General features: G+C 44.7%; 2 protein-coding genes across 5 annotated transcripts in view; one reads left to right on the forward strand and one right to left on the reverse strand.

Annotated features, from left to right (window-relative positions):
* Positions 1-242: 242 nt before the first annotated feature.
* On the reverse strand, positions 243-10397 carry lg15h10orf90 (linkage group 15 C10orf90 homolog). 3 transcript variants are annotated; one of them, XM_089014842.1, is made up of 14 exons: positions 10223-10397; positions 8422-8623; positions 8034-8205; positions 7473-7955; positions 6746-6812; positions 5461-5531; positions 4205-4424; positions 3399-4121; positions 2711-2857; positions 2407-2522; positions 1984-2092; positions 1559-1607; positions 1374-1470; positions 243-937 (listed from the first exon to the last, which is right to left on the reverse strand). In XM_089014842.1, exons 4-14 carry the CDS (start codon positions 7908-7910, stop codon positions 899-901), a joined length of 2076 nt encoding a protein of 691 aa, XP_088870968.1. In that variant the 5' UTR covers positions 7911-7955; positions 8034-8205; positions 8422-8623; positions 10223-10397; the 3' UTR covers positions 243-898. The 3 variants fall into 3 exon arrangements, with proteins under 3 accessions (XP_088870968.1, XP_088870965.1, XP_088870966.1); XM_089014839.1 differs by having other exon boundaries at positions 1984-2137; positions 10223-10394; XM_089014840.1 differs by having other exon boundaries at positions 1374-1467; positions 1984-2137; positions 10223-10393.
* The window catches only part of dock1 (dedicator of cytokinesis 1), a 42827-nt gene continuing 28283 nt past the window's right edge, over positions 9974-24517 (forward strand). Inside the window, exons 1-27 of one of the 2 annotated variants that reach the window (XM_089014837.1) lie at positions 9974-10169; positions 13337-13420; positions 13545-13585; positions 13663-13739; positions 14127-14223; positions 14299-14447; positions 14563-14698; positions 14779-14936; positions 15018-15099; positions 15198-15333; positions 15499-15571; positions 16508-16587; positions 17403-17528; positions 17732-17856; positions 18958-19056; positions 19128-19200; positions 19730-19833; positions 20073-20256; positions 20639-20736; positions 21257-21346; positions 21550-21650; positions 21716-21844; positions 21935-22043; positions 22486-22556; positions 22918-23024; positions 23096-23223; positions 23305-23400. In XM_089014837.1, coding sequence (XP_088870963.1) covers positions 10127-10169; positions 13337-13420; positions 13545-13585; positions 13663-13739; positions 14127-14223; positions 14299-14447; positions 14563-14698; positions 14779-14936; positions 15018-15099; positions 15198-15333; positions 15499-15571; positions 16508-16587; positions 17403-17528; positions 17732-17856; positions 18958-19056; positions 19128-19200; positions 19730-19833; positions 20073-20256; positions 20639-20736; positions 21257-21346; positions 21550-21650; positions 21716-21844; positions 21935-22043; positions 22486-22556; positions 22918-23024; positions 23096-23223; positions 23305-23400 — 2796 coding nt within the window. In that variant the 5' untranslated portion in view covers positions 9974-10126. The remainder of the gene's footprint in view (positions 10170-13336; positions 13421-13544; positions 13586-13662; positions 13740-14126; positions 14224-14298; positions 14448-14562; positions 14699-14778; positions 14937-15017; positions 15100-15197; positions 15334-15498; positions 15572-16507; positions 16588-17402; positions 17529-17731; positions 17857-18957; positions 19057-19127; positions 19201-19729; positions 19834-20072; positions 20257-20638; positions 20737-21256; positions 21347-21549; positions 21651-21715; positions 21845-21934; positions 22044-22485; positions 22557-22917; positions 23025-23095; positions 23224-23304; positions 23401-24517) is intronic. The other variant, XM_089014838.1, reaches the window with a different exon arrangement.

Here is a 24517-nt window from a genome sequence, read left to right on the forward strand (position 1 = left end):
TAATTAGTGAATAAATAAAAATACAGAAAGAAATACATGAATAAATACATAAATAAATACAAATAAATAAATCCATCCATCCATAATAAATAAATACATGAATACATAAATAAATTAGAAAGCAGGACCATGACAAGGAAAGATATCTTTTATTAATTAGTTCACGTAGACAATGAATAAAACTTGAGTTGGACAGTGTCACCTTAAAAGTGACCCTACCTCGAATTTTTATTTTTATTTATTTTTTTATTTATGGATAGTAACCCACTCACATAACCAGATGCATCCGCACCCACACTGAAGCAATACTTCAATTCCTTTTTGAGTCTTCAATCTCTGAATCGGACTTTCCGGCATGCTTTTGGCCATTCATGGGTGGGATCGTTTCGGCTATCATAGTGTCAGACATATGGATCCGGAAAAGTATAGAGTGCAATAAAGGGGCCACACCCTCAATGTCAAAAATTAGAACTTGACCTTAATTTAGTACAGTCGTCATCCGATCACTTCATTTTAGCCCTTAAGTGAAAAATGAGGTTGCCCATTTCCAGTCTTCATATCTCAGCTGAGCTTCTGAGACACACTCATGTACTTTGGCTGCGCGCTGTAAGAAACAGCCACTGTGCATGGGGGACAAAGGCGCCATTCTAATCGCTTGCTCTTCGTTAAAATGTGGCAAAGAGGTCACATTCGGCCATCTTGCCGCTTCATAGCTTGGCACTGCCGCCACGGGATGGCCGTCTGCTTTTGGACCACCAGTGGGGCACAGCGGTGGTTCATTTGTTGGCAAGGGGGTTGATCATATGCCATGTAACAAAAAACGAAAAAGAACTGCGAAAAAAAAGTATTATCACTGATACAAAAATGTATAAATGTGGAAAATCCCGTCAGTCGACAGTCAGTTGCTGCTCCTGTGGAGAATCTGATCCAAAAGTTTCTACAAAACAGAAAATATGAACACATGGAGTAATACGGGACAGTAAATAAACAAATAAATAAATATAACGTGAATTTGAAGCACAATAATGGACACCTTTGTTCCAATGTAGACAAAATAAGACACATCATGGAGAGACGGGAAGTGCATGGTCGAAAGTCAAGCCAATCACATAAATCTAATCGATTGTTTATTATACTTTGGATGCCACGTTGCAGACACTAAAATTAATTGCCACCACATAAATGAGAGCATTGTTTCCACCAACAAAAATAGCTTTGTGGCATTTGGGACTGTCAAATGTGAGGCAATACTTCCCTCTGGTGGAACATAAAGAATATCCATAAACATTACAAAACAAAGGGGAAAATAGTACTGTATATATAAATATAAAATACAAATATATTAGTTCTTTGTGCACATATGTGCACGGTACCTTTTTGAAATGCTCCGCTCGCTGTCTATTGGTCAAACAGGCCTCCTTCTTCTTCTTCGCTTCCTCTTTTCGCCTCTTTACTTCTGTTAGTGGCCTGCTATGAAGTAAATGTGAAAAAAGGCGATTGCCCCCCTCTAATTTAATATTACATTCATATTTAACGCATGCATCACCCAATTCCTGACCGGTTGGATTTGAGCTCCTTGGTTCCTTCTCTGGATTTTAAAAGATTATCTAGAAAGAAAAAAGAAAAAAACATGCATACTTTTTATGAATGTACTAACATCTTAAAATATTCGTTTAACAGTCTAAACATGTGAAAAGTAACGTTGAAAAAGCGTTTAAAAAATAGGTCACGAAAATGTGTGTTGTTGTAGTATTAAATAATGTCCGCAAGAGGGCAGTAAGTTCGCGTTTACTGGAAATGCTTGAGCATCGCTGTATGGTTTACCCTATTAAATATAGATGATAAAAATAATTAGATACCTCAAAAGAGGTACATTTATGTCCATGCAGTTTTGCTTACCTAACACAAAAGTCGATTAAAGTATTTCCCAGCTGCATGGCATAAAAATGAGTTCTTATAAACTGCACAATTTGCTCTTCTTACCATTGATGGAGCGGGCCTGTTGCTGAGGTCCTCTGGGTGTGCGAGCAGCACCTGCCCTGGATCGCTCTTTCCTTTCCTGGGCCTTCTTCGCCATGTTTTGCACGCGCTCCTGTGAGCGAGCGATAAAACGGGGCTTGGATTTCAGCAGGGCTTCCTGCACACATCCAAATCACATTTTTTCCCTCTCTGTTATAACTAGTTCACATAGCCTCGAGATATTTTCCACCGAGATCTCTAAATAACCCGTGATTTCAATATGGGGATGATTAACTTCTTCACTGCCATTCAAGATATGGGCCTTTTTCCTGGCAAAAATTCAGAATAACTACTCCAGCATGTCGCCAGATCTCCCGACTAGTTCAGTTTTGAAAGACCCCTGAAAAGAGCTCAAATGACCCAAAACATATTTTAGGATTTCCTCACCTGGAGAGAAATAGTGGGATGGGATTTTTCAAGGTCAAAATTGGTAGGTGCATGTTCAGGACAAGGCTGATCTCGGGTAGGAACGTCGGTGGTTGCCGTTGAGCACCGTCCCTTGACTGCCGGCGAGGAAAAGAGAATCGCATGCTTTTTGCTTTCATTTACGCGGCCGGCGATTGCCGTCGCATTCCACCAAAGGTGGAAGACAAACTGCGGCGCTTGCAACATTTTCAGGTCTTTGTGACCGAGATCAATGTTTCATCAAGGCCGGGAAGTGATGATTACATTTGAGGAGTAATAAGAGCACCTGAATTTCCCTGCGGGGAGGCGTCGGGATCTCCCTCGGAATCGCAGGCCGCTGGTTTCTTCTTACTGAGCTGCCGCTGGAGTTTGATGTTGGCGATGATGGCGGCCGCGTTTAGGGCCAGGACTTCCTCTGGAGACTGGTGAGGGTCTGCAAAAGCCAGCAAAAGCTGATTTAAAACAACTCAGCATGATTCCGACTTATCTTAGTTTCACTCTCTGATGCTTTCTATCTTTTTGACTGCTTTATTTCCTGTATATAATAGCTGTCCATGTGAATCGTTTTGTTACCGCTTTAGCTGTTGTTAAAGCGCTATATAAAATAATATGTATTGTATTCACTGCGCATAGTAAACGAGCAACATGCGCACTCGCTGCTTCCTTTACATAGTGAAACAGATTTGTTAGTGCGAGGATCATGTTGTCTAACCTCCCCAAGGACACGAGCGAAAACCGTCAAGGAGCAATATTTGGATTTTCAATGAGTATGAATGTCGTTGGAAGCGACACCGAGCACCAAGTCAAAGCAGATGAAGAAATCTATTGGATGCAATGGAGTCAGCGGTATAGTTGAAGAATTCAAGCCCCAGAGTGTTGAACAGCAAGACTAAGCGCCGCTATTTTTAGTTTTCGGCAGCCTTTAAACATGCGTAGAAAAGAAATGCTGATATAAAGAAGCCTGTCAAACCTACCCGGAGTTTGAATGAGGGTAAGGCACGGAGTTGAGCTCCATCGAGCGGCAAATGCCTCCCGGTGGTCTTTCTTTGGGGTTTCCTGAAAGTTCTCCCGTGGGAGTCCCAAGCTCCATTTTCTGACAGGCGGTCCCTTGGGTTCTTGTGCGGCAAACTCCGCAGGAGTACAGTCACCATTTTGTACCGTTGCCCCAGACTCAACATGAGTTGGACTTTCTAGTAGCCTCCAGTTCTCGTTTTCTTTGCCATCTGCTCCAAAACTGTTCCTGCTCGGAGTCCTGGGACTGTAAATCTCCTTATGCTCTGTCACTTTGATGATTGCGGGCTTTCTCCGTAGGATCACGGGGGCGGAGCTGACGCTGGTCCTCTGTTCGGTTACTTTGACGATGGTCGCCTTACTTCGTCGGTCCATGGGTTCGTCGGGCTGAGAGTGGACAAATTGGCCGGGAGGCCTGTCCGACGAAGTCAAACTGGCCGAGCGACTGACTTTCCGACTGGAGATGGTGATGGATGAGAATCCCACTTGGTTACGGGCGATGAGAGTGGTAGGCACGGACGTGGTCTGGATGTGTTGCGACTGTAAGCTGTGGCGCCTGTACGGCTGCGTCACCGATGGATGTCCGCTCGCACCGCCGGAATGATCAGGCACTTTGTACTGGGCGGAAGTCGTCAGGGGACGACATAGCGAAGGTTCACCTACTCTGCTCGACTTCTTTTGGGAGTCTATGCGCAGAATATTTGAACAGCAACATGAACGGCCATTGACAAACAATGATTGTTTATTTTACTAAACACCGGATACTGACCAGGAGAACTCCCCCGCGGAGAATTTCTCAGAGGACTCCGCGGGGGATCTTCTGCTCTTCTTACACGAGGTGATTCTTGATATGGGTCCGAAAGGATCTCCGTCGGGGGTGGTCTGGACAGAGTCCCTGACACCCTGTTACTATTCCAGCCTCTTCTCAGTGCTTTCCAGATTCCAGTCCTTCCCTGCTCAGGAGAAGCATAGCTTTGCTCACCTAACACCTGAAGATGCGATGGGAGATGAAAAGTAGTTTTAGAAAGCCGACGCCAACCATGTCTCGATGTCACGTAACACGGGATACCCTCCCCTATAGAAAATGACCTTGGTTTTATTCATCAAGCATGAGGTCTCTATAGTATGACGGCTTTTCTAAAGAGAGTCTCAGCTGCTTTGCCTTCCTTCGTGGTTTTTGCTGTTGATTCTCCGGTCAGATGACTCGGGGCTCGACACATTCGATGGCCCCCGCCAGCCACGGAGGCAGCGAGTGAGACCGATGCAGCACACGGCGTCTGCGACTCATCCCCTCGCAGAATAACAATGAGACTCCAGGCTCAATAAAAAGGCCAGAAAGCAAAAGAGCGGCACGTCTTCCGAGGCCTCTGACACGTTTATCGAGCACCAAGGAATTACCGATGCACCGCGTCCCGGCTTGTCGAGGCATTTTTGCTCTTGTGCGACACTTGTGAAGAGAGTTTTGCTCGGACGTTAGACAGCTTGGATAACATCTAATATTTCAGCAGGAACAGGAACAATAAGAAAAATGGTGGCGGTGTTACAAAATAGGCAAACTTTAAGGGCCCTGCAAAACGGTTTTTCGATACTGAGCAGAAAAATTTATCATACTCCAAAAACTAAGATCTAATTTATCAGCTAATTACAGGTAACATCCGACTTACAACCAGCTCGACTTACGACACTCGTACTTACGACCACAACCTCCATTTGAAAATGTTTAAGTCCACGCCTTGCACTGCAACGCGCTAGCAGGCCCGCAACGTGTTTGACAATTTTGGCCAGCCAGCATGTCACTCTCGCACAGCAATCGACCGTGTGATGGCACTAGAAGGGGCAGTTTGTGAGTCATTTAGCCTCCGAGTCTCTATTCAACAATTCGAATGGATTTCGACTTACGACCATTTTGACTTACGACCGTCGGATGTTACCTGTATTTTGTTTTGAAGCAAAGTTCATGACGAGCATGTTGTTCAGTAGTTTTCCACCATACTCATCGACGGCGGTCCAAAAAATGTGCGGTACCTTTTTGATGACAGGGGACGACCGGTCGGCAGTCCGCCACGTCTCGCGCGGACTCCTCTCCGCCTGGCCCTCTACGGCAAAGAACGTCAGGGCAAAACAAATGGTCACAACGTGTATTTCTCCTTTTTCGGCCTGACACACGCACACACGCATCTATTTGTCTTGCCTCACAATCCACAGCCACAGTGTTGACACTGTCAATAATGGATGTTAGCTTGGAAAAGTGAACGCAGCGTCGACCCTGCGACACTTTTTCCCGTGGCGTTTTTCACAGATAGGCAAAATAATTGCAGGTCACTTTTTGGGGGTCAATTTGTTTAAAAATAAGTGTACGGCTAAAATCTTGAATCGTGATTTGTCACCATTATTAGCTTAGATGCGACTTTATTAGAGAGTGTAGAATTTCCATCGGCTGCTGCATCTGTTGCCATGGCGACAATTTCGGGGTGATACCACCGATTCCGATTTGCTTTGGACACAAACTTTTGAAAACGCCACCACTTTTTGCACCGTGTGATTGCGGCAAAAAAAAAATATAATAACACAAATAATGTGTTTTTCGGCGACGCTGCTAGACAGGAAAGTGCCTCGCCGCATTCCATCTGACTCACCCGATGTCTCATTTGTGTCTCGGCAGCAAAATCAACACCCCCCGCCCGACCCTATTTTCACACCCCCCACGCTAATTTGTGCCTCCTGGAGAATCTTGTCATTACTCCGGCGGCATTAGTGCCCATCCTCCCAATCTATTCCTCACACTGTTAAGCTTTAGCCAAACAGAACGCCGGGGGCACACGGGTAAAAATTACCCATCCTACCTGTCATCCACGTGTCAAATTTGGAAGATTTCGATGAAGCGATTGATATGATGAACATCGTCAACTAGCTTGGAGCTAGTCATTTATCACCTCCCTATTGATTATTTTTTTCCACTGTGCTTACATCCGTGTTCCCAGTCGACGAGGAGAAATTATTTTGATTCCCGCGAGAGGCTCCACGGGGGGTCTTGACGGGATAATCGATGCAGAAACAACAACGGGATGGCGGGTTATAAAGGCGGTTGAGTGACGGACTGCCATGCTTGAAGATTAGTAGAGGTTAGGCCACAAATTCAATCAGTCTACATCTCGTCTTGTGTTTCCGCCGCTAGGTGACTAGCTTCTTTTTTCTCCTTTTTTCCATCAAACGCGATCCCGCCAAAGCAGTCGTGACACGGCAAAGGGGCAACAGCCGCTCTCCATCATCATCATCATCATCATCATCATCATCCGGGATGAGCACAAACCTTGATGGAGGCTGAAGGTTCCTCGACTCTTCAGAAACGTCGGCGTGATTGGCTGTTTCAGTTTCACCTAAAAATAACATTAAAAAGAGAAATTAGCCGCGTCAAGCTTTCACATTAGTAGCAGGTCAAAGGTCATGAGTTTCCATTGTCCAGCAGAAGAGGCCTGGCGGTTGTTTTATGAAAAGCAACTGATCGATTGAAAAGTCACATATTGTTTACAATTTGCCACACATGAAGCGTCTTTTTTCCCCTCTCTCTTGCGCCTGAGCTCCAAAGCAGTCGTAAAACCTGAAGAAATAACGCACAGTAAGCTCTTTTCAAAAGGGATGCGATGCGGCGAGTTTGCGACAAACAGCTCCCTGAGGCACTCTTTCTCCCTGTTTTTTTTATTTTTTTTTATTTAATGTTATTTATTTACTTGAGTCCCCACTTTGGACAATTGCGACTTACAGGTTTGAGAGTCCGCAAAGCCTGTGAGGATTACAATAACAAATCCTGCGGGTCCGATTCGTGACAAAAACGTGCTTTAATAAGGTAGTCTAGCGTAAAGAATAAATACTCTTGAATCAAGTTAGCTTCGACCATTTCAACTTTGTGCTGCAATTTGCGTATGATCCAAAATATGGGTATTTTCTCCCTCTCAAGGGTCCAACGACTTTGATCTCATTTTACTTTTGCTGGGATGAAAACGTTGAGTCTGTTGGATGTGAGACGCCCGTTGCCTTACCTGGGCAGCAAAATGTGTGGAAACATTTTTTCTTCGTTCCGGCGAATCTTCCACCTTCATCACTCTCCCTTGAATCGGGAGCCACCCGGTTTTCACCGGCGTAACATCACCGAGTTGGGACTGTTCCTTTTTGGGCGTCTGTGAGATATGAACCCTTTCCAGACTCCCCCTGCGACCCACTGGGACGAATAACTCGCTTTGGTGGGACTCCGGGCTGCCCGCGGAACCTCTCGTCAAGTTGCCGCTGGACGACGAGATCCCGCTGAAGGACGGAGTCCGGTACGGTCTCCAATTTCCATCACTTGATTCTCTGTCGTCCTGCATTTTGCGGAGTTGCTGGAGCCAGCCGTCCACTTGGACGCCCTCCATGGCGCTTTGAGGGCGAGCGGACCTCCTCCAGCCTATAGGCAGGTGAGCAGCTGGCCTTCGGAGGGTCATCCGTTTAGCGGTTCAGGTAACCACGCCAAAGTCTCCGGTTTCAGGCTGCGATCAAACACTTTTACAGCGGAGGCAACCCGTGTTCAAGTCGAATGCGTGTCAATTGCATCGATCAATACTTACACTCCTTTTTTTTCCACTTGCGCCCAAATTTGGATGTTAGACGGAGATAGTTTTCAATCAATGAGATGCCACAGGGTGGCGTCCCCAGTCAAGGCATGTAGTGTGAGGGATGCTCAGCCAAACAAAGGCGTTACTGAGCATGATGGGGGCGATGGGACGATCCAAGAAGGCACTGGGGGGTATAGATTGAGGAGAAAACAAACACTTGTTGATCCAAGAACGAACCAAATCAGGATTTTGGAACATTTTGTTGAAACTGTTTGTGTTTTCATGAAACATTTTCATTTCCACATAAACTATGCAACGCGAGCATCCCAGATGAAATGATTCTTCATGCTAATGATATGATTTTGTGACAGCAAAAAATAAAAAATAAAAAAATACACACCCGACCCCGCTTCCTTGTAGACTCCCCCCTCCGATTTGGGCCCGTCCGTCCCAGGGATCTTGTGATCAGCAGATGATGATGAGGCTGGTTTGTCCTGGAGCTTCTGTCTGTGCCATGTGACCTTCTCAAAGCTCTTGAAACAGTCAACTGGGATGCACGTGGCGCGGCTCAGTGCGTGAAAGGTTGACGGCGTTGAGATTTTCTTAAAAATATACATAAATACAAATTTTAAAAATGTGTTTTCACTTTGTTGTGGACAAAACAACCTTTATAAGTCATAAACGTAATTTTAAAATACGGCCCTCCTTGCACCAATAACGACGTGACATAAAATAATCTAACAGTACAACAGTAATAAATTGCCATTTGAAAAGACACATTCGGTATAGGTGAGTTTTATAATGACTTTTGTTGGTGTGAATATATTTTACTGCTTTAATTAATCTCATCTCGTATATTAACCTTCGTAAAGCTGTTGTCTTTGCATGTTTTCTCTCCTCCCAACAGTGCATAAAGCTTATATATTGTTTTACGAGGGAATACAAGCACCCCCAAAAAAACATTAGCCATCTGGGGTGTGGGCAAGACGGGAGGTGCATAATTGAGAGAGTCCTCACACAGCATGAGTACGTAATGTGCGCATAAACGCCGAATGAACATTGGCGATATGGTAGAGTACCTTAAAATCGCACAATTCAATAGCACACTATTTGTCTTCCAACAGTTGGGGATTTTTATGTTTCAAGATCATTGTTCCACGATTAAAAAAAAGAAACTTTGGCCTGTGGTAGAGGAATTTACTATAATTTCAAGGGTTTACATTTAAGAATACCAACAATAAATCCAGATGATGGTTTAACAACAAGGTGAATAGTTGTTTATATTCTTTAGATCTGTATATTTTTATTCTTGGCCCATTATACCCCTTTGTGACTAAATTTATAACATGTAATACTTTCTATAGCAGTAAAGTGGTGATGTAATGCAAACTGCACATACGCACGTGGATTCTGCCTGGTGACAAGTGACGAGTTAAAATATCCAAGTAAATATATTAGCCAACGTTCCTGGACCTGCTTTTGGATGTACAGTATTGGACATTTTTAAGTCATAAAATGTTTTCACTCCCTAAAAATATTGGCTGACCACCCATTTGTTTAAATATAAAAACACCCGACGTCACCCTACCACACCGTTAAATTGAAATGCAGCCTAAATTCTACCTAGCAACAAAGAAACAACATGACTCAATTGGTTACGTAATGCACTTGCAATGTGGCTTATGTGTTTTCCAATCAGCGAAATGTTGAAAAATATATATAGATTGAATGTGTTAGAAATTAACGGAGAACTCTGTTTTGTTGTTACAATAATACGCCGATTCATAAATACTACAGTTTAACGATTGTTTGTCCACTCGAACAGATCAAGCCAGTCATGCTGTTGAATGGAGTAAAATTGAGTGATGTGTGCATAATGATACAAAAAATAAGAACTATTTTTTTTCCATGCCGGGTAGGTAAAATAAAAAGTTTTTAAAAAGTTCCCGTGGTTCCCCCTGGTGGAAGAGTCAGCTGCAGGAAAAAAATGGCGACCCGGAGTAGCTGCACAACTCTCTGTAGAAAGTGAAGCAAAAGTCGAGCGTTTTACGATCGACTAGGCTCGACTGAGCTGCCTCGTGGATTCGAGGGAAAAAGATTGGAGCATGTCTCGCTGGGTGCCCACCAAGAAGGAAAAGTACGGCGTTGGTAAGTACAAAGCAAAAGAAGCAACTCCATCGTTAGCGCCTATTAGCTCTCACATTGAACAAGTTAGGAAGGGACGGGAACAGAAGATACTGTCAAGCCGAACGCGATCGCCAATGTCCGGCTTCTCCTTCCAATTCGGAGATCGTGCGAGCTAGTTTTGACAGCGCGTTTTTGAAGCGGAATGGCTGGAAACGCTTCTTTTGCGCGGTGGCAGTGGCGATGAAGACGCAGGGAAATGTTCTGAGGCGCGCCTCAGCTGCTGTTTCCGCTGCAGACGGACGAAAGGGGCCTCAATCACGACCTCAATCAACTTCCAAACTCTTCCACTTCAGCTTTGGGAATGCAACTTTTTGCACCGCAAACTTATGTACTTCACTGTTGCACTTTACTCCACTTCCCTGGACAAGGTCCTTGCTAATGTGATAAATCACATCAGGGTGAGCTAAATAGTGAAAGTCAGTACCTGGGATGTGTCACAAATGACACTAAATCAAGGGAGTCCAAATGTCTTTGTTTACGGGTTGGATGAAAATCATGGAATGAGGGAATAGCCACTTTTTGAACAATGTATCTCATCAGCTGAGGGTTTGTATCTCAGTATTGGTTGTCCGCCTCTTTTTTGAATGATTAGATAAGTCTTTCCGATCGGTGATTGTGGTTTTCTGCGGCGCAGATGACCCAAAACATCTTCCAGTTCCATGTCCGTGAAGTTTTTAAAGAGCAACAACTTGGAAATGTTGTTTTTTGACAGATGGCGTCAAGGGGGCTTCAGTTTGGCAAGCACAATTCTGTTTTTTTTTTTTTTTTTTACAAAGCGTGCCAAGGATACAGTGGAACCGGTGTGACAGTGTATAATATTCCCCACTGCGCTCCCCTGACGGTATTGATCCAAACAGCCCTGGTATTGTCTGCCGTGGTGCCCCCGCTGTGTGCGCACCCTTTGCCGACTTGACAGATGGTCCAATAGCGTCCGTGATGTCGGTGTGAAACCAAGTTCAACCACGTCGACCGGCATCATTACATAATTTAGACGGGCCTTGGTGATAAAAAAATGCAGCAGAGCCGCCTGACTGTCAACTTCTATTAGGTGGCTTGTTGCGTGAAAGTGGGACCCCCTCCTCCAGCTTCCCACATTTTACTTTTTATTATTTAACTGAGAAAATAATGCCACTGTGGAAAAGCGCAGAAAAAAAGTTTTTCGAATCCATTTTGATCAAACTCCTTGTTGAAATTGAGCCCATTTGTGTGAAATTCTTTGTTTGTTAGCAGAATGTTAATTTGGATGCATTTTTTTTCCACCCGATTTACTTTCTTTTTTGGGTGGGATGGGTCGTTTTCAGTGAAATGCTAGCGTGACTCTCGAAAGTTTGGGTCATACATAAGCTCGCAAAGTTGATTAAAAGGTTAACAACAAACTTTTAGGCATGATGTGTTTGCCGCTGCACCGCCAGCAACGTTTTAATCTATCAGAGTTTTGCTCATAAGCCATCAGGGGGGACTTTGACACTGGACAACCCATCTTCTTCAGCGCACCAAGAACTAATCTCACAAGTCCGACACTTCAAGGCTGTCTATCAACGCTTGTTATGAAAGTCCCCGATGCGCTTTGAAAAGTGCTTGCCTCTTATTTTATTTGCGAATCAACAGGCTCAGCATCTCTTGGGCAATTGGGGTCATGCTGTCCACAGCATCTTAAGTATGTGTTATTTTTGTGTTTATCCCGTCTTTTCCATGGCGGTTAAATCACTCTCGTCACATTTCGGCCTGGATGCCATTTTGGACAACAAGGATATTTAGTCTCATGCTTGGTTGATCATCGCGGTGCCCAAATGTCACCTATTTGGAACCCCGGGAAAATAATTTTGGTTGTTTACGCAGAGTCCTCAGTTATCGGTCCAGACGTTCTACGTTACGCCGTGTGGAACCAGCAATTTGCAGCCATTAAGCCCACTCCAGTGGCAAATTCCAAACAACACCTACGTAGCGGGGTTCAGTGTACAGTACGCGCACCAAGGCGGCGGGGAAGCAAATTACTTTGGAGTCTGTCGCTGATGGTGCTTCATGAGCACTTTCAGTCTGCAGCTCAAGGCCGCTCATTTGCAGTTGCTGAAATCTCAACAGGAAATCAACGCCCCAAAGACCCCCCCCCCCCCCCCCCGTTTCTTCTTGAGCCAATTATAAACAACGGCCCCTTGAAGACGTTTCGATGAAAGTGTTGGCATGATTGGACTAAAATGTGTAAGTATAGAGAGAGGGAGAGACCCCCCCACCCCACCATCATATCCCCTTTTTGGATCGCAGCCAAGCAAGCAGGAAATGTCGCTTGAGATATTAAACAAATCACAATGGATGGAAAGCTTCCAGTAAAGTCGGAAGGAAATAGGATCTTGCGCGGGAACATGAACTGTGTATCATTTTGGCAAGGAAATAGTGTAGTCTCTTTCAGTGTGACTCATCCATTCCAAAAGACACACACTCCACGTCCACCGCAGAGCGCAAGACAAGGCCCATAGACAGCTTTGCAAAGACCCCGCCCTTCAAAGCATCCCTAAAACACATTCGCTTTTCTGTTGCGAGCAAACCTCACAAAAAAAGAGCCGATCCCAAGTCCGAATTTGACCAAAGCTGGGACATTTTGACACGGCATGCAAACCCGCTTAAAAATAAACACACAGGCATTTCCTGCCATTAGCGATGGCATAATGGAGCGCTCCCTGCGGTAAAGTGACCAAACCCCTGTTGCCTTTTATTTATTTGTATTTTTTTTTCCAGGGCCCTCGCCTCACGTCGATACCTTTTGTGTACTTGAAACAAACCGCATGCGTTTCCTGTGGGTCTTTGTTCACATTGTCAGCAAGTGGCTCTGGCGAATTCTCTATTATTAGAGGCCGCAAAAACAACACTGGCATGTGTTTATGGATGACAACCTGACACACGAGGCTAATTAAAATACGATACTAGCGCATTTGATGAATTGCATTAGAATATTATCTGATTGACATTTAAAACAACATGGCAGTCAAAAGCAAATCTGCTGAGTTTTACACCGCCTCCAATGTTTGGTCTTTCCCGCTGCCTGTTGACGATGACTGCGGCGTCAGCGTTAGCCGGCGTAGGCGCTTGTTGTCAATACACGCCACATAAGAGTCCCTTCTGCTCTTTTTCAGCCATCTACAACTACGATGCCCGCGGTGAAGAGGAGCTGTCGCTGCAGATCGGCGACACGGTGCACATATTGGAGACACATGAACGTAAGAATCGGATCGAATCTGACGTTTTCCCCACATAGGGAAGTATGACATCACCGATGCAATACCTACCATGCATTTCTTTTTGCGCATGTCCACTATTCTTTTTTTTTTCTTTCATTCCCAGACTGGTACCGAGGGCATAGGCTGAGGAGAAAATCCAGAAAGGTGAGCGTCGGGTTAATACAGTCAAGTTCTGACCCAGTTCTTGACCCCGTCCATGTTTTTTTGCATTGACCTGTCAGGCTTGTTCTCCATTCCGGCAGGGCATCTTCCCCGCCTGTTACATCCACTTGAAAGAGGCCACTGTCGAGGGCAGCGGGTCAGTACTTGAGCAGCGTGTTTCTATTATTGCGTAATAATGTTCCTCTCCTGTCGAGGGGGTGCCGAATTGGAGACCTTTCAAAATGAATTCAGAGATTTGCTTCCTGCGGGCTTTTCACAGGTTGGAGGATGACTGCTGAAAATGTGCAAAGATGAGATGGTGCATGATTGTGGAGATTGTAAACCTTGAGTTGCCCCATCTCACTATTATGTCGCTCTCTTCCTCACTTCGACATAGTTCTAAGATGCCACTGAATTGCGCAATATATTTGTTTCCCCACCTGACCGATAAATAAAATGGATTAAAAAAAAAGCCAACACTGTCCATGGGCGGTTCCGTTTTGATTCATGAGTAAATCATTGTATTTGTCATCGGTCACCGCAGGCAAAAGGAGACGGTCGTTCCCACGGAGCTGCCGCTGGTGCAGGAAGTCACCACGACATTACGGGAATGGGCGTCCATATGGCGCGACTTGTACGTGGTAAGTTGCAACTTTCTTCTTTCTCGTTCGATTGATCTCGTCAAGCGCGTTGACGGAAATTTGGGATGCTTGCAGGGAGACAAACGCGAAATGTTCAACTCGGTCCGGGATATGATCTACGACCTGATTGAATGGCGTTCGCAAATCCTCTCGGGCACGCTGCCGCAGGATGAGCTCTCCGAGCTCAAACAGAAAGTCACGTCCAAGATCGACTACGGCAACAAGTGAGGGTTTGCTTGATTTTGGAAATGTCGACATTGTCAGTGTAACTGATGAATTCTATAATAGAGGAATGTGAAACGAAAAGAGCTAATTTGATGCTATTTTTTCTCTCTCCAGGTACTTGGATCTGGACCTGGTGGTTCGGGACAAGGACGGAAATATTCTGGACCCGGAACTGACAAGCACCATCAACTTGTTCCGAGCTCACGAGACGGCTTCCAAGCAAATCGAGGATCGCATCCAAGAGGAGAAGGTGAAACTAACGAAATCCTGGATGGATATCTGCCTGCAACCATGCTTTGCAAGCTCTTAAATTCTTCCTTTTGCTTACAGTCACAGAAACAGAATATTGATCTGAGTCGGCAGGCCAAGTTTGCTTCCACGCCGGCGTTTGCGCTTTTTGTCACGCTAAAAAACGTGGTGTGCAAGATCGGAGAGGATGCTGAGGTGCTTATGTCGCTTTATGACCCGGTGGAGTCCAAATTCATCAGGTGAGTCCCTCGAGGAGGACTTGATGAGAGAGGAAACTGTGCCGTATTTATTGATTGATTGATTTTTAATTTCTCCGGCAGCGAAAACTACCTGGTCAAGTGGTCCAGCTCCGGTCTAGTGAAAGACATCGACCAGCTTCACAACCTACGCGCCGTTTTCACCGTCAGTCACTTTTTACCATGGAATGTGATCACCCGTTTACAACCCCCGCCACCCAAAAAAACAACATCACACATATTTGTGATGTAATTTCCTCTCAGGATTTAGGCAGCGAAGACCTGAAGCGCGAGAAGATCAGCTTTGTGTGTCAGATCGTGCGCGTGGGTCGCATGGAGCTGCGCGATAACAACACCAAGAAGCTGACGTCGGGCCTGAGGAGACCTTTTGGCGTGGCAGGTTAATATTCAAATAAATAAAAGTTAAAAAAAAAACACTCAATCTAATCTATTGTATTGATAATATTTTAATGTGCGGAATCAACGAGTCTTCCTGACTGTGAAGCCATTTTGTGTCTGCGCCCCAACAATATTCCAATAATGCTCTCCTTGTCCCTCCCGCCAGTCATGGACGTCACTGACATCATCACGGGCAAAATGGACGACGAGGACAAGCAGCACTTTATCCCGTTCCAGCCGTAAGTGCACAACGCCATCATTCTGTGGCCAACCCCCCCTCCCTTTCGATTCCGTCCCCCCCCCAGTCCTTGACACCTGATTAGCGCCGACCTTAAGAGGCGTGCACTTCTCCTTTTCCCCCCACTGACTCAATTAAGGCAATCTCATTAACGGGCTGCCAGTCTCGCCGACAGGCGGAGCAACCTTTTGCTTAACGCCATTTTCCGCATAATTGCAAACGCTTCGACGGGGCCAACGGCTGACCCGGAATTTCATCCGTCTGCATAAATTATGCTCATTGCAGTCCAGCGACAAAGCAGGTTCTTGATGTGTTTAAACAAAAAAAAAATTGCGCTTTGCCCAGCGCTACCTTGACTTGATTTAATTCATTCCGTGGCTAAGCTCTTAATTAAGTACTTATTTGTACCCGGATCATTTTTTTTTTGGAGACGCGGTTTTAAAACTGCAACTAAATTTCGATTTAATGAAGGAAGACTGAATAAATGTGGGTTTAAAACAGCAGGTCAAAATCCAGTTGGATTAAGAGAGACAAAACAATGTAATGCGGTTCCACTGAATAAAAATAAGAAAAATAAAATGAGCAGAAATAACACCAAATCCTTTATTTTAGGACTAATCCTCTCATCACATTAAAAGTCATATCCTCAGCGCTTGCACCCAAAAAGGAAAAGTCATTGACATTCGCACACAAAGCACCATTGGGCAACAAACGCTCGCTTTTATATTAGCACTTCAATATCTGGCGAGGGACATTGCCGCGGCGCGACGCCAAATTTTGCCCCTACGAGTTAAGCGACCACATTTTGTAAATCTGACATTGTGTCATGAGCATTTCCCGCATTACGCTAGTTTTTCTCAGCATCACCAGCGCATCTGTTGTGAAAACATGACACGTACATAATTATCATGTTTTTTTTTACCATTTCCTGTTTCAGGGTAGCCGGCGAGAGCGACTTCCTGCAGATGGTCATCAACAAAGTCATCACGGCCAAAGAAGTCAATCACAAAGGCCAAGGTAATCGCTTACATGATGCGTGATTGGAGAATTGTAAACTAGCGTATACAACATCGACACAGGAAAAGCGCTCTTCCTTCGTCAAGCATTGACACTGTCACCTGTCACCTAAAATAACCTCCCGCTCATCTCCATAGTAACGGCATACTTCCGCTAATTAACAGACACGCCTCTTCTACTAAGATATGGTCACAGATTTGACACGTCTGTGCAGGAAGCGAAAACATGCAAAGTGTCTCGTGGCTCCGTCTGCAGCTGCAAAGCTGTAAAGCCTTCTCAAAATAAATCTAGCACTAAGCAAAGCTAGCCGTGTCCTTTCAGTGATGGCATCATGTAAAAAAGGCCAAAAGTAAAAACAAAACACATTAGATGTTTTGAAAGGAGTATTTTCATAAAACAGCAAAACCCTTCAAAATCGACTTGGTGGTGTGAGGTTTCATTTGCATCGTGCTTACAATACACTTCTGAGATCGTTACCACATAGACTTAGTTATACTGATGAGGTGATACCAGAGCAAATGGGCCTTTCAGGCCAGTCGTAGACCATAATCAATCAGGACAATAGAAGTAATCAATGTAGCCTCAGGAAATAGTACTCTGCTCCCCCCAACTTTAGAGCAGGGACCTATCAGAGCAGAAGTCTGGCACCGCCACCTCTGGACAGTAGAAATATGTATATAGGGCCAGAGCTACCAGCACAATTTTAGTTCGCTGACGAAGCCTCTTGGATGAGAAGCGAAACACCTTCAAAGCAGTACAGATGACGGCTGAAGAAACCTTTTCATCGAAAATTGTCTTTTTGTCATCATGATTAGGCCTGTGGGTGACCCTCAAACTGCTTCCGGGCGACATCCACCAGATCCGCAAGGACTTCCCTCACTTGGTGGACCGCTCCACTGCCGTAGCTCGCAAGATGGGCTTTCCGGAAATTATCATGCCTGGTTTGTGGAACAATTTTCCCTGAATTTCATGATGTGTTATCCACTTTTAGCATCACACTCATGTGTTTTTATTTACCGCAAAGATGTATTTGTTTGGTAAAATGTTATGGTTTTGTCAAATGTGTTTTTCCGGTTTCTTGAATGCCATAAAGTTGCTGCTTGGCCACTTCCTGTTCCACTGACCTGTTGTTGCTTTTCAAAAGGTGACGTACGAAATGACATCTACCTGACGCTGGTCCAGGGAGACTTTGACAAGGGGAGCAAGACCACCCCCAAAAACGTGGAGGTCACCATGTCGGTGTATGACGAGGATGGCAAAAAACTGGAGGTATAATATCAAAGTTGCAGAATGTTTCCTTTTTAAAAATTATGACTACTATATATGATTGAAGATATTTTGGTTCGCGTCAAGTCTCCAAAGCTTTTTACTTGCATTTGGTCTCATCACTCCATCCAAAATTTGCATACGAGAGCGGCAAGATATTTTTTAATCATCTGTCTCGTGTCCTAATTAAGCTTTAGCGCCCACTTGAGACTTCAGCTAGTGGCAGGCCTTTTTTTTCCTCTTTGCACCGGATGTTTAATTATTGCCAACCCTTGCTGGGACGACACCTTTTGTACTGCAGAGGTCCGTCGGCTAATAGGGAGCATGGGAGCTGTACTTCCCTAACGTGGGAGGAAGATTGTCTGCGTCACATCGTTGACTTTACTTGCGAGCTATCTTGAACAAGAGTGGAACCTACAAAGTCAGTGTGGATTTATTATTATTTTTTTTTTTGGCATCATTCTTCTGTCGCCAAAAGGTTGTCACGTTCAACTGAGGGCTCAGTTATTCCTCATAATTGCCACTTGTCAGAAGCCATTAGCGTCGGACCAGCTCAACATCGGAGAGTCAGCTGGCAACGTGCGAAAATTCAGATTGCGAGGAAACAAAGCCATTGGGCCCTTGCCTCGTCGCTACGCCAGATCCCCCCCCCCCCCTCCATATACACGCTGACCGCCTTAAATAATTAATTTCTCATTTACCCATGAAATCCACAAGGCTTTCGGGAGCTTTGCAGGCAGGTGTGTAAGCATGGGGAAAAAGGCCCGTACGCTTGCAAGTGGAGCGCATTTTATTCACTAAGTGTGATTGAAACCGAGTGAGAAAAGCGCAGCCATTTTGATGATGTGTATTTGTGGCTTGGGGGTGTTTTTATTTACTCAACTGCAGAAGGGGAGGAATTGGCAGCCTGGCAGGGACGCAATTTTGTGTCACTCGCAACAAGTTAAACGCCCCCGGCAACACACCGATTGTCAGCTATGTCATCCCCAACCACTCTGCAGATGAGCGTGTGTTAAAATATGATACGGTGAATGATCCAATTTCACTCCAGGTTTCTTATATAATAATATTTATTGATGCCCCCCCTCACTCTGTATCTTCCAGAATGTCATTTTTCCTGGTGCAGGCGACGACGGGATCAGCGAGTACAAGTCAGTCATCTACTACCAAGTCAAGCAGCCACGGTGGTTTGAAACCATTAAGGTATTTAATTAGTATACCACTTAACCAAAACAAAATGGCGTGTTTGTTGAATTGCTCACGGAAATTTCCAGGTGGCGATCCCCATAGAAGACGTCAACCGGAGCCACTTGCGCTTCACTTTTCGCCACCGCTCATCTCAGGACTGTGAGTAAATCGAAATAAAAGGAAAATAAATCATGTTTTTTAGTCTTTTCCCCAAATCTACCTTCATATTTATGCCGGTAGCAGCTCCTCTGCTCTAAAATATGCGGCGAAGCAAAGTAAACATAAATCTAAAGTGACAGCTTGAGTTAAAGTCAAAAAGCAGCGCACCTTTAACACAATTGTAACTTTAATTGGCCCACAAAAGGAAATGTAGCCTAAAATGAACTCCTTTCTCATACTTACCCCAGTTGGATGTCGTGCATATTCGCCTTTTCTCTCCACTGGCCATCAGCCCAACAATTAGTCACTACGAGGGCTAAACGATACAAGTGGAATTTATGCCACTTCCCTTGCGCTTGTAGATCACAACCTGAACCTTTTCCCTACAAAGTAGATTTTTATCATATTTCTTACTCTTTTGTGGTTAATGTCCCCAAATAAATATTCCTGAATATGTAAACACACAAAGAAAAAACGCATCTAAGGGCAAAATCTCTCCATGTCTTGTGTTTTTCTTTCCACCTCGCAGCAAAAGACAAATCGGAGAAGATTTTTGCCTTGTCTTTCGTGAAGCTGATGAGGTACGACGGCACCACCCTGAGGGACGGCGAGCACGATCTCACTGTGTATAAGGTACGAGAGCAAACTCCTGAAATACAATGGAGGAGGATACGTTTCAGGATGCTATAAATAATCCTTATGAATCGTATCGAGGCAGTCAAATTGATTTAAGATCCAATTTTACTTGACTGTGGCCACTAATGTAATGTCTAATGTTTTCTTTCTTACGATTGGCAAAATATAATTAAGGATCTGCGCAACCGTGAAAAAAACCCTCCACTCTGCTCCATTTTGTGTTTGCAACCGCGCAGGCCGAAGCCAAGCGTTTGGAGGACTCGTCCTTGTATTTGAACTTGCCCGCCACCAAGGTAGAACTTGAGGAGAAAGGATACTCCAGCACGAACAAGAGCACCCACAACCTGGGAAACTGTACCGTCAGCAAGGATTCCTTCCAGATCTCCACTTTGGTGTGCTCCACAAAGCTCACGCAGAATGGTGAGTGACACACACAACCTTCTACCTATCTTAACTTCTCCACTCAGCATGTGTTCTTACAGACGCAAATGTGAGTGCAGAAAAAAAAATCTACAAAGTTCATGTAACCAAAAACGACATAATAATTATGTAAAATTCCCGATCCATTATCAAGAATAGAGCATGTTTAAAACAGAAGGCTCTGCGTTTTGGTTCATTGGAAATTAAATCAGTGCAGTGCGGCCTCTGGCGCGGTTAAGTAAATATTCACACGTTAATGCCGAGGATTTTCTGTTTCAATTGCTCCGCGGCAAGGTCACCCTTTTATGCTAGTTATTTCATTCCGAGAGCATATGTTGACTTTAATGAATAAATCCTTTTGTCTTGCTTTTTTCCCCCCCAGTGGACCTACTCGGCTTGTTGAAATGGCGCTCCAACACCAGCCTGTTGCAGCAGAACCTCCGACAGCTCATGAAAGTGGAGGGCGGCGAAGTGGTCAAGGTCGGGAATGGGCGCTACCTGCAGAATAGACCGAATCAAAAGTTTGTTTTTCAAATTGAGGCACCAAAAAAAAAACATTTTTTCCCTTCATGTTAATTAGGTGCCACAGAAAAGCATGTGTTAGTGTGACGTGGCGCCTTCTGCGTGAGTGTTATTTGTATTAGCGGCGCTTTTCATATTAGTAAATATTTCAGAATCTCACTCGTCTGCCCCCATACGACAGACAAACACGGCCCTGATTTGATTCATCATTTTTATGCGTCACCAGATGGATTTGCAGTAAAAAAAAAAGGAAAGAAAGTAGCAACGATAGCAGCGTTCTTTTTGTTGAAATTAAACACATGGCTTCAGATAAGGGTGAGGAAATCAAAGTTATGGTTCCAAACTCAGGTTTGGATTTCAAAATAAGGTTTTCAGGGTTTGAATTTAGGTTCCAAGCCAGGGTGGGGTCTTCAAAGTACAGCTCAAAGCTTTCAAAGTGGGCTTGTGGATACATTGTGGCACATTGTGTCATTTTCAGTTCCTGCAAGACACGCTGGATGCTCTCTTCAATATCATGATGGAGAACTCGGACAGCGACACCTTTGACACGCTCGTCTTTGACGCCTTGGTGAGTGAGAAGCTGAAGAATTTTGTCACTTAAGTCGAATTTAGTCTTCAATCTCGGCCATTGCGAAGCGAGGTATATAGAACGAGTCATCATTCAGGCCCATCTAGTCTGACTAAATGGGCGTGATGTGTGTGACTAAGAAAATTATTATTTTGAAACTAAGTTGTTGCTGCAGTAGAATTTAATAACGTGTCATCCTTCAGGTGTTCATCATCGGACTGATCGCCGATCGCAAATTCCAGCACTTCAACCCGGTTCTGGAGACGTACATCCGCAAGCATTTCAGCGCCACGCTGGCCTACACGTGAGTTGAAAGGTCGTCACGAGGGGAGCGATGCACTGATGACACGCCATGTGTGTTTGGTGCAGGAAGCTGACCAAGGTTCTGAAAAACTACGTGGACAATGCAGAGAAGCTGACGGAGCAGTTGTTGAAGGCTATGAAGGCCCTGGAGTATATCTTCAAGTTCATTGTGCGCTCGCGGGTCCTGTTTAATCAGTACGTGATAACTGGGCCTTCGTTTTGTGCATAAAAAAGGAAAAATGCAAACATGACATAAAATGTCCGCCATGCACCCCCCCCTGGCAGGCTTTATGAGAACAAAGGAGAAGCCGACTTCATGGAGTCTCTGAGGCACCTCTTCACCTCCTTCAACTACATGATGAACAGCAACTCGGAGAATACGGGCATGGTGAAGGTATTTGTGTACCTTCTTCCCCCTCCCCCTCTTTCATTCTTCTCTATGCTTTCTATGACTGTCTTTTCTATTTAATCTTAGTGTGTAAGGACTGTGATATGCTTGACAGTATGCGCAGTCCAGACTTCCTCAATGTACTTTTCATCACTTCATACTATTTGTTTTATTTCTTGTGTCTCTGTGTCATTTCCTCTCAACCTTGACTGTCCCTGTGAACTGGTGCTCCTCTTGGCTTTTTTGCCCTTTAGCTGCTCCTCAAGGTATTTATCTCATTTCATATCGCTTTCTTCTTTTCAGCCGTTGCAAATTAAAATGTAAATCGCGTTTGCCATTAAAACAAAACTGCGGAGGCCATCTTGAATAGAGCCAATTGAATCCGAATGGACATTTTTTTTTATTCTGATGACATTTTTGAGCAACAGTTGTGGTTGTTTGTGTCCAGGGTGCCGCACTCAGGTACATTCCAACGATTGTCAATGACGTCAAGCTGGTGTTTGATCCAAAGGAACTAAGGTAACAAATAACATACTGATGAGAAGACATTCCCCAATTTGTCACCCAAATATCACATTGATTCAGTCAGCCGTGGCTTTCCACTCCAATGTGCCGTCAGCGCGTCTCGAGCCAAAAAAAAGCTTTATTAAACTCTGCAAATATTTGCTTCGCGGTCACCGGAGTCACAAACCAGGGAAATAAATACTCCAGTCAATCAGCAGTCAACTCGTTGTAAATAAAACACACAATTTGGCGTCTGACCGCCCGCCCTCCAAATATTACCGAATTTTGATTAGTTGCTTTGTCGTGAATCGAAATTGGGGTGATTTCTGGTTATCGTAGGCTCTCGATGACATTTGTTCTTCCTTCATTTCCACAGCACGCTGTTCACAGAGTTCATCCTGAAGGTTCCTCCGGGTCGCCTGGTGAAGCAGAAACTGGACTGTCTGATCGACATCGTTCACAGTGATCTTTTTACCCATCATGGTACAAAACAGTCGACATATGTCGCGCTGTGCTGCTCATCATCATTAACGACTATTTTGTGCTTTCCGCAGATTGCCGTGAGATTCTCCTGCCTCTGATGACGGAGCAGCTGAAGTTCCACCTGGAAAGACGCGAGGAGCCCAAGGCCTGCTGCCAGCTTCTCAGCGACATCCTGGAGGTGCTCTACAGGAAGGACGTGGTGAGGAATGCCAACCTTTTTATTGCAAACATGACGCGCAGGAGTTACTTTTGGGCTGATGTGTTGCTCACCCGTGTGCAGGGCCCCACCCAGTGGCATGTGCAGATCATCATGGAGAAGCTGCTTCGGACCGTCAACAGGACAGTCATCTCCATGGGGCGAGACTCCCCCCATATTGTGAGTTTTTATTGCACACACGACACTTTTAGAGGTTTCAGATAGTCTCTAAAATTAAATCCTTTCACTCATAATTTCACTCAAAATGGTTTCGATCTATGCAGCAGACCGTTGCGCGTCTTATCTTCTTGCATATGTCTGATCACCGACTCGGTAGACGATTGGCGATGCCTGGCAAGGAACGTGTGTAAACTATAAATACTTTGCGCCATTTGCATGACTTTAATCCATCTTCTGTGTAGGCTACAAATATCTAATCGCTGACGTCTTCGTTAGTTTGTCATCGGACGTTGACAAGAGCGGATCATCCATGTGAAATTGTCATTTTTGTTCTTTTTATGGAGGACTTTTTGAGGACACTCAATACTTTTATGACACCCTTAAAATACAACGACAAGCATAATGACAAAATCAATTTTTATTTGAAGAATCAATGCTAAAAAATAACTCATAGCAGCTGCCCCAACTGCCTTTTGCCCTTTTGGGTATTATCTGAAACCCCTTTTACTGCTGCCAATTCAAATCTTAAAGTTGTTTATTTTCTTGCTGTAATGCATCGCGACTCATGTTTTGCCAATCGCTTCGCATAAAATGCCATGGACTCCCTCTACTGTGTCCTCTCCCAGTTTTCCTCTCCGATTCATTGCCGTCCAAGACTTACCGGGTGTTGTGTTGTGCAAACCTCAGGCGATAACGCCATTGTTTGTCAGCTCATTTCATTTCCTGCTTCATTCAGAGCCCAATGAAGTGGCGTGTGTTAATTTAGCCAAACCTACCGCCCTGACGTATTGAGTGTGGACAGAAAAGGCTGCATGTGTAATGTCATCGCTTTAGATGAACCGCTTTTCATCCCCCGGCCACTTTGCATGCTAATATAGCCGCCGGTAAACACAGGCCGCGCCGGGTGACATCTAGCTGTTGAAACAAGTGTGAAAGTGGGCCTTCAGCCTTGCTAAAATGATTTTAAAATGCCCTTTTTAAATCAAAGGAGGCCTTTGAAACCTGTTTCCAAAGCCGTTTAATCATCCATTTTGATTTTAATTTCTTTTCTGGAGGAGCTTGGCGGTAAGCGGTCACAGCATCCCGGCCGATGACCTTGTCCCACTGAGTGGCGTCC

This window comes from Hippocampus bargibanti, linkage group LG15, assembly GCF_051943395.1.
Source record: "Hippocampus bargibanti isolate YZ-2025 linkage group LG15, ASM5194339v1, whole genome shotgun sequence".
In the NCBI taxonomy this organism is placed as follows: domain Eukaryota; kingdom Metazoa; phylum Chordata; class Actinopteri; order Syngnathiformes; family Syngnathidae; genus Hippocampus; species Hippocampus bargibanti.

Excerpts from the sequence above, each read along its gene's own strand:
- lg15h10orf90 (XM_089014839.1), bottom strand. The coding sequence starts at position 7,910 with ATGACCCTCCGAAGGCCAGCTGCTCACCTGCCTATAGGCTGGAGGAGG. Across the intron at positions 2,523-2,710 it reads CTCCCCGCAGGGAAATTCAG|TCAAGGGACGGTGCTCAACG; the intron begins GTGCTCTTATTA and ends CCTCGCCGGCAG. Across the intron at positions 938-1,373 it reads GAGCGGAGCATTTCAAAAAG|AAACTTTTGGATCAGATTCT; the intron begins GTACCGTGCACA and ends TCTGTTTTGTAG.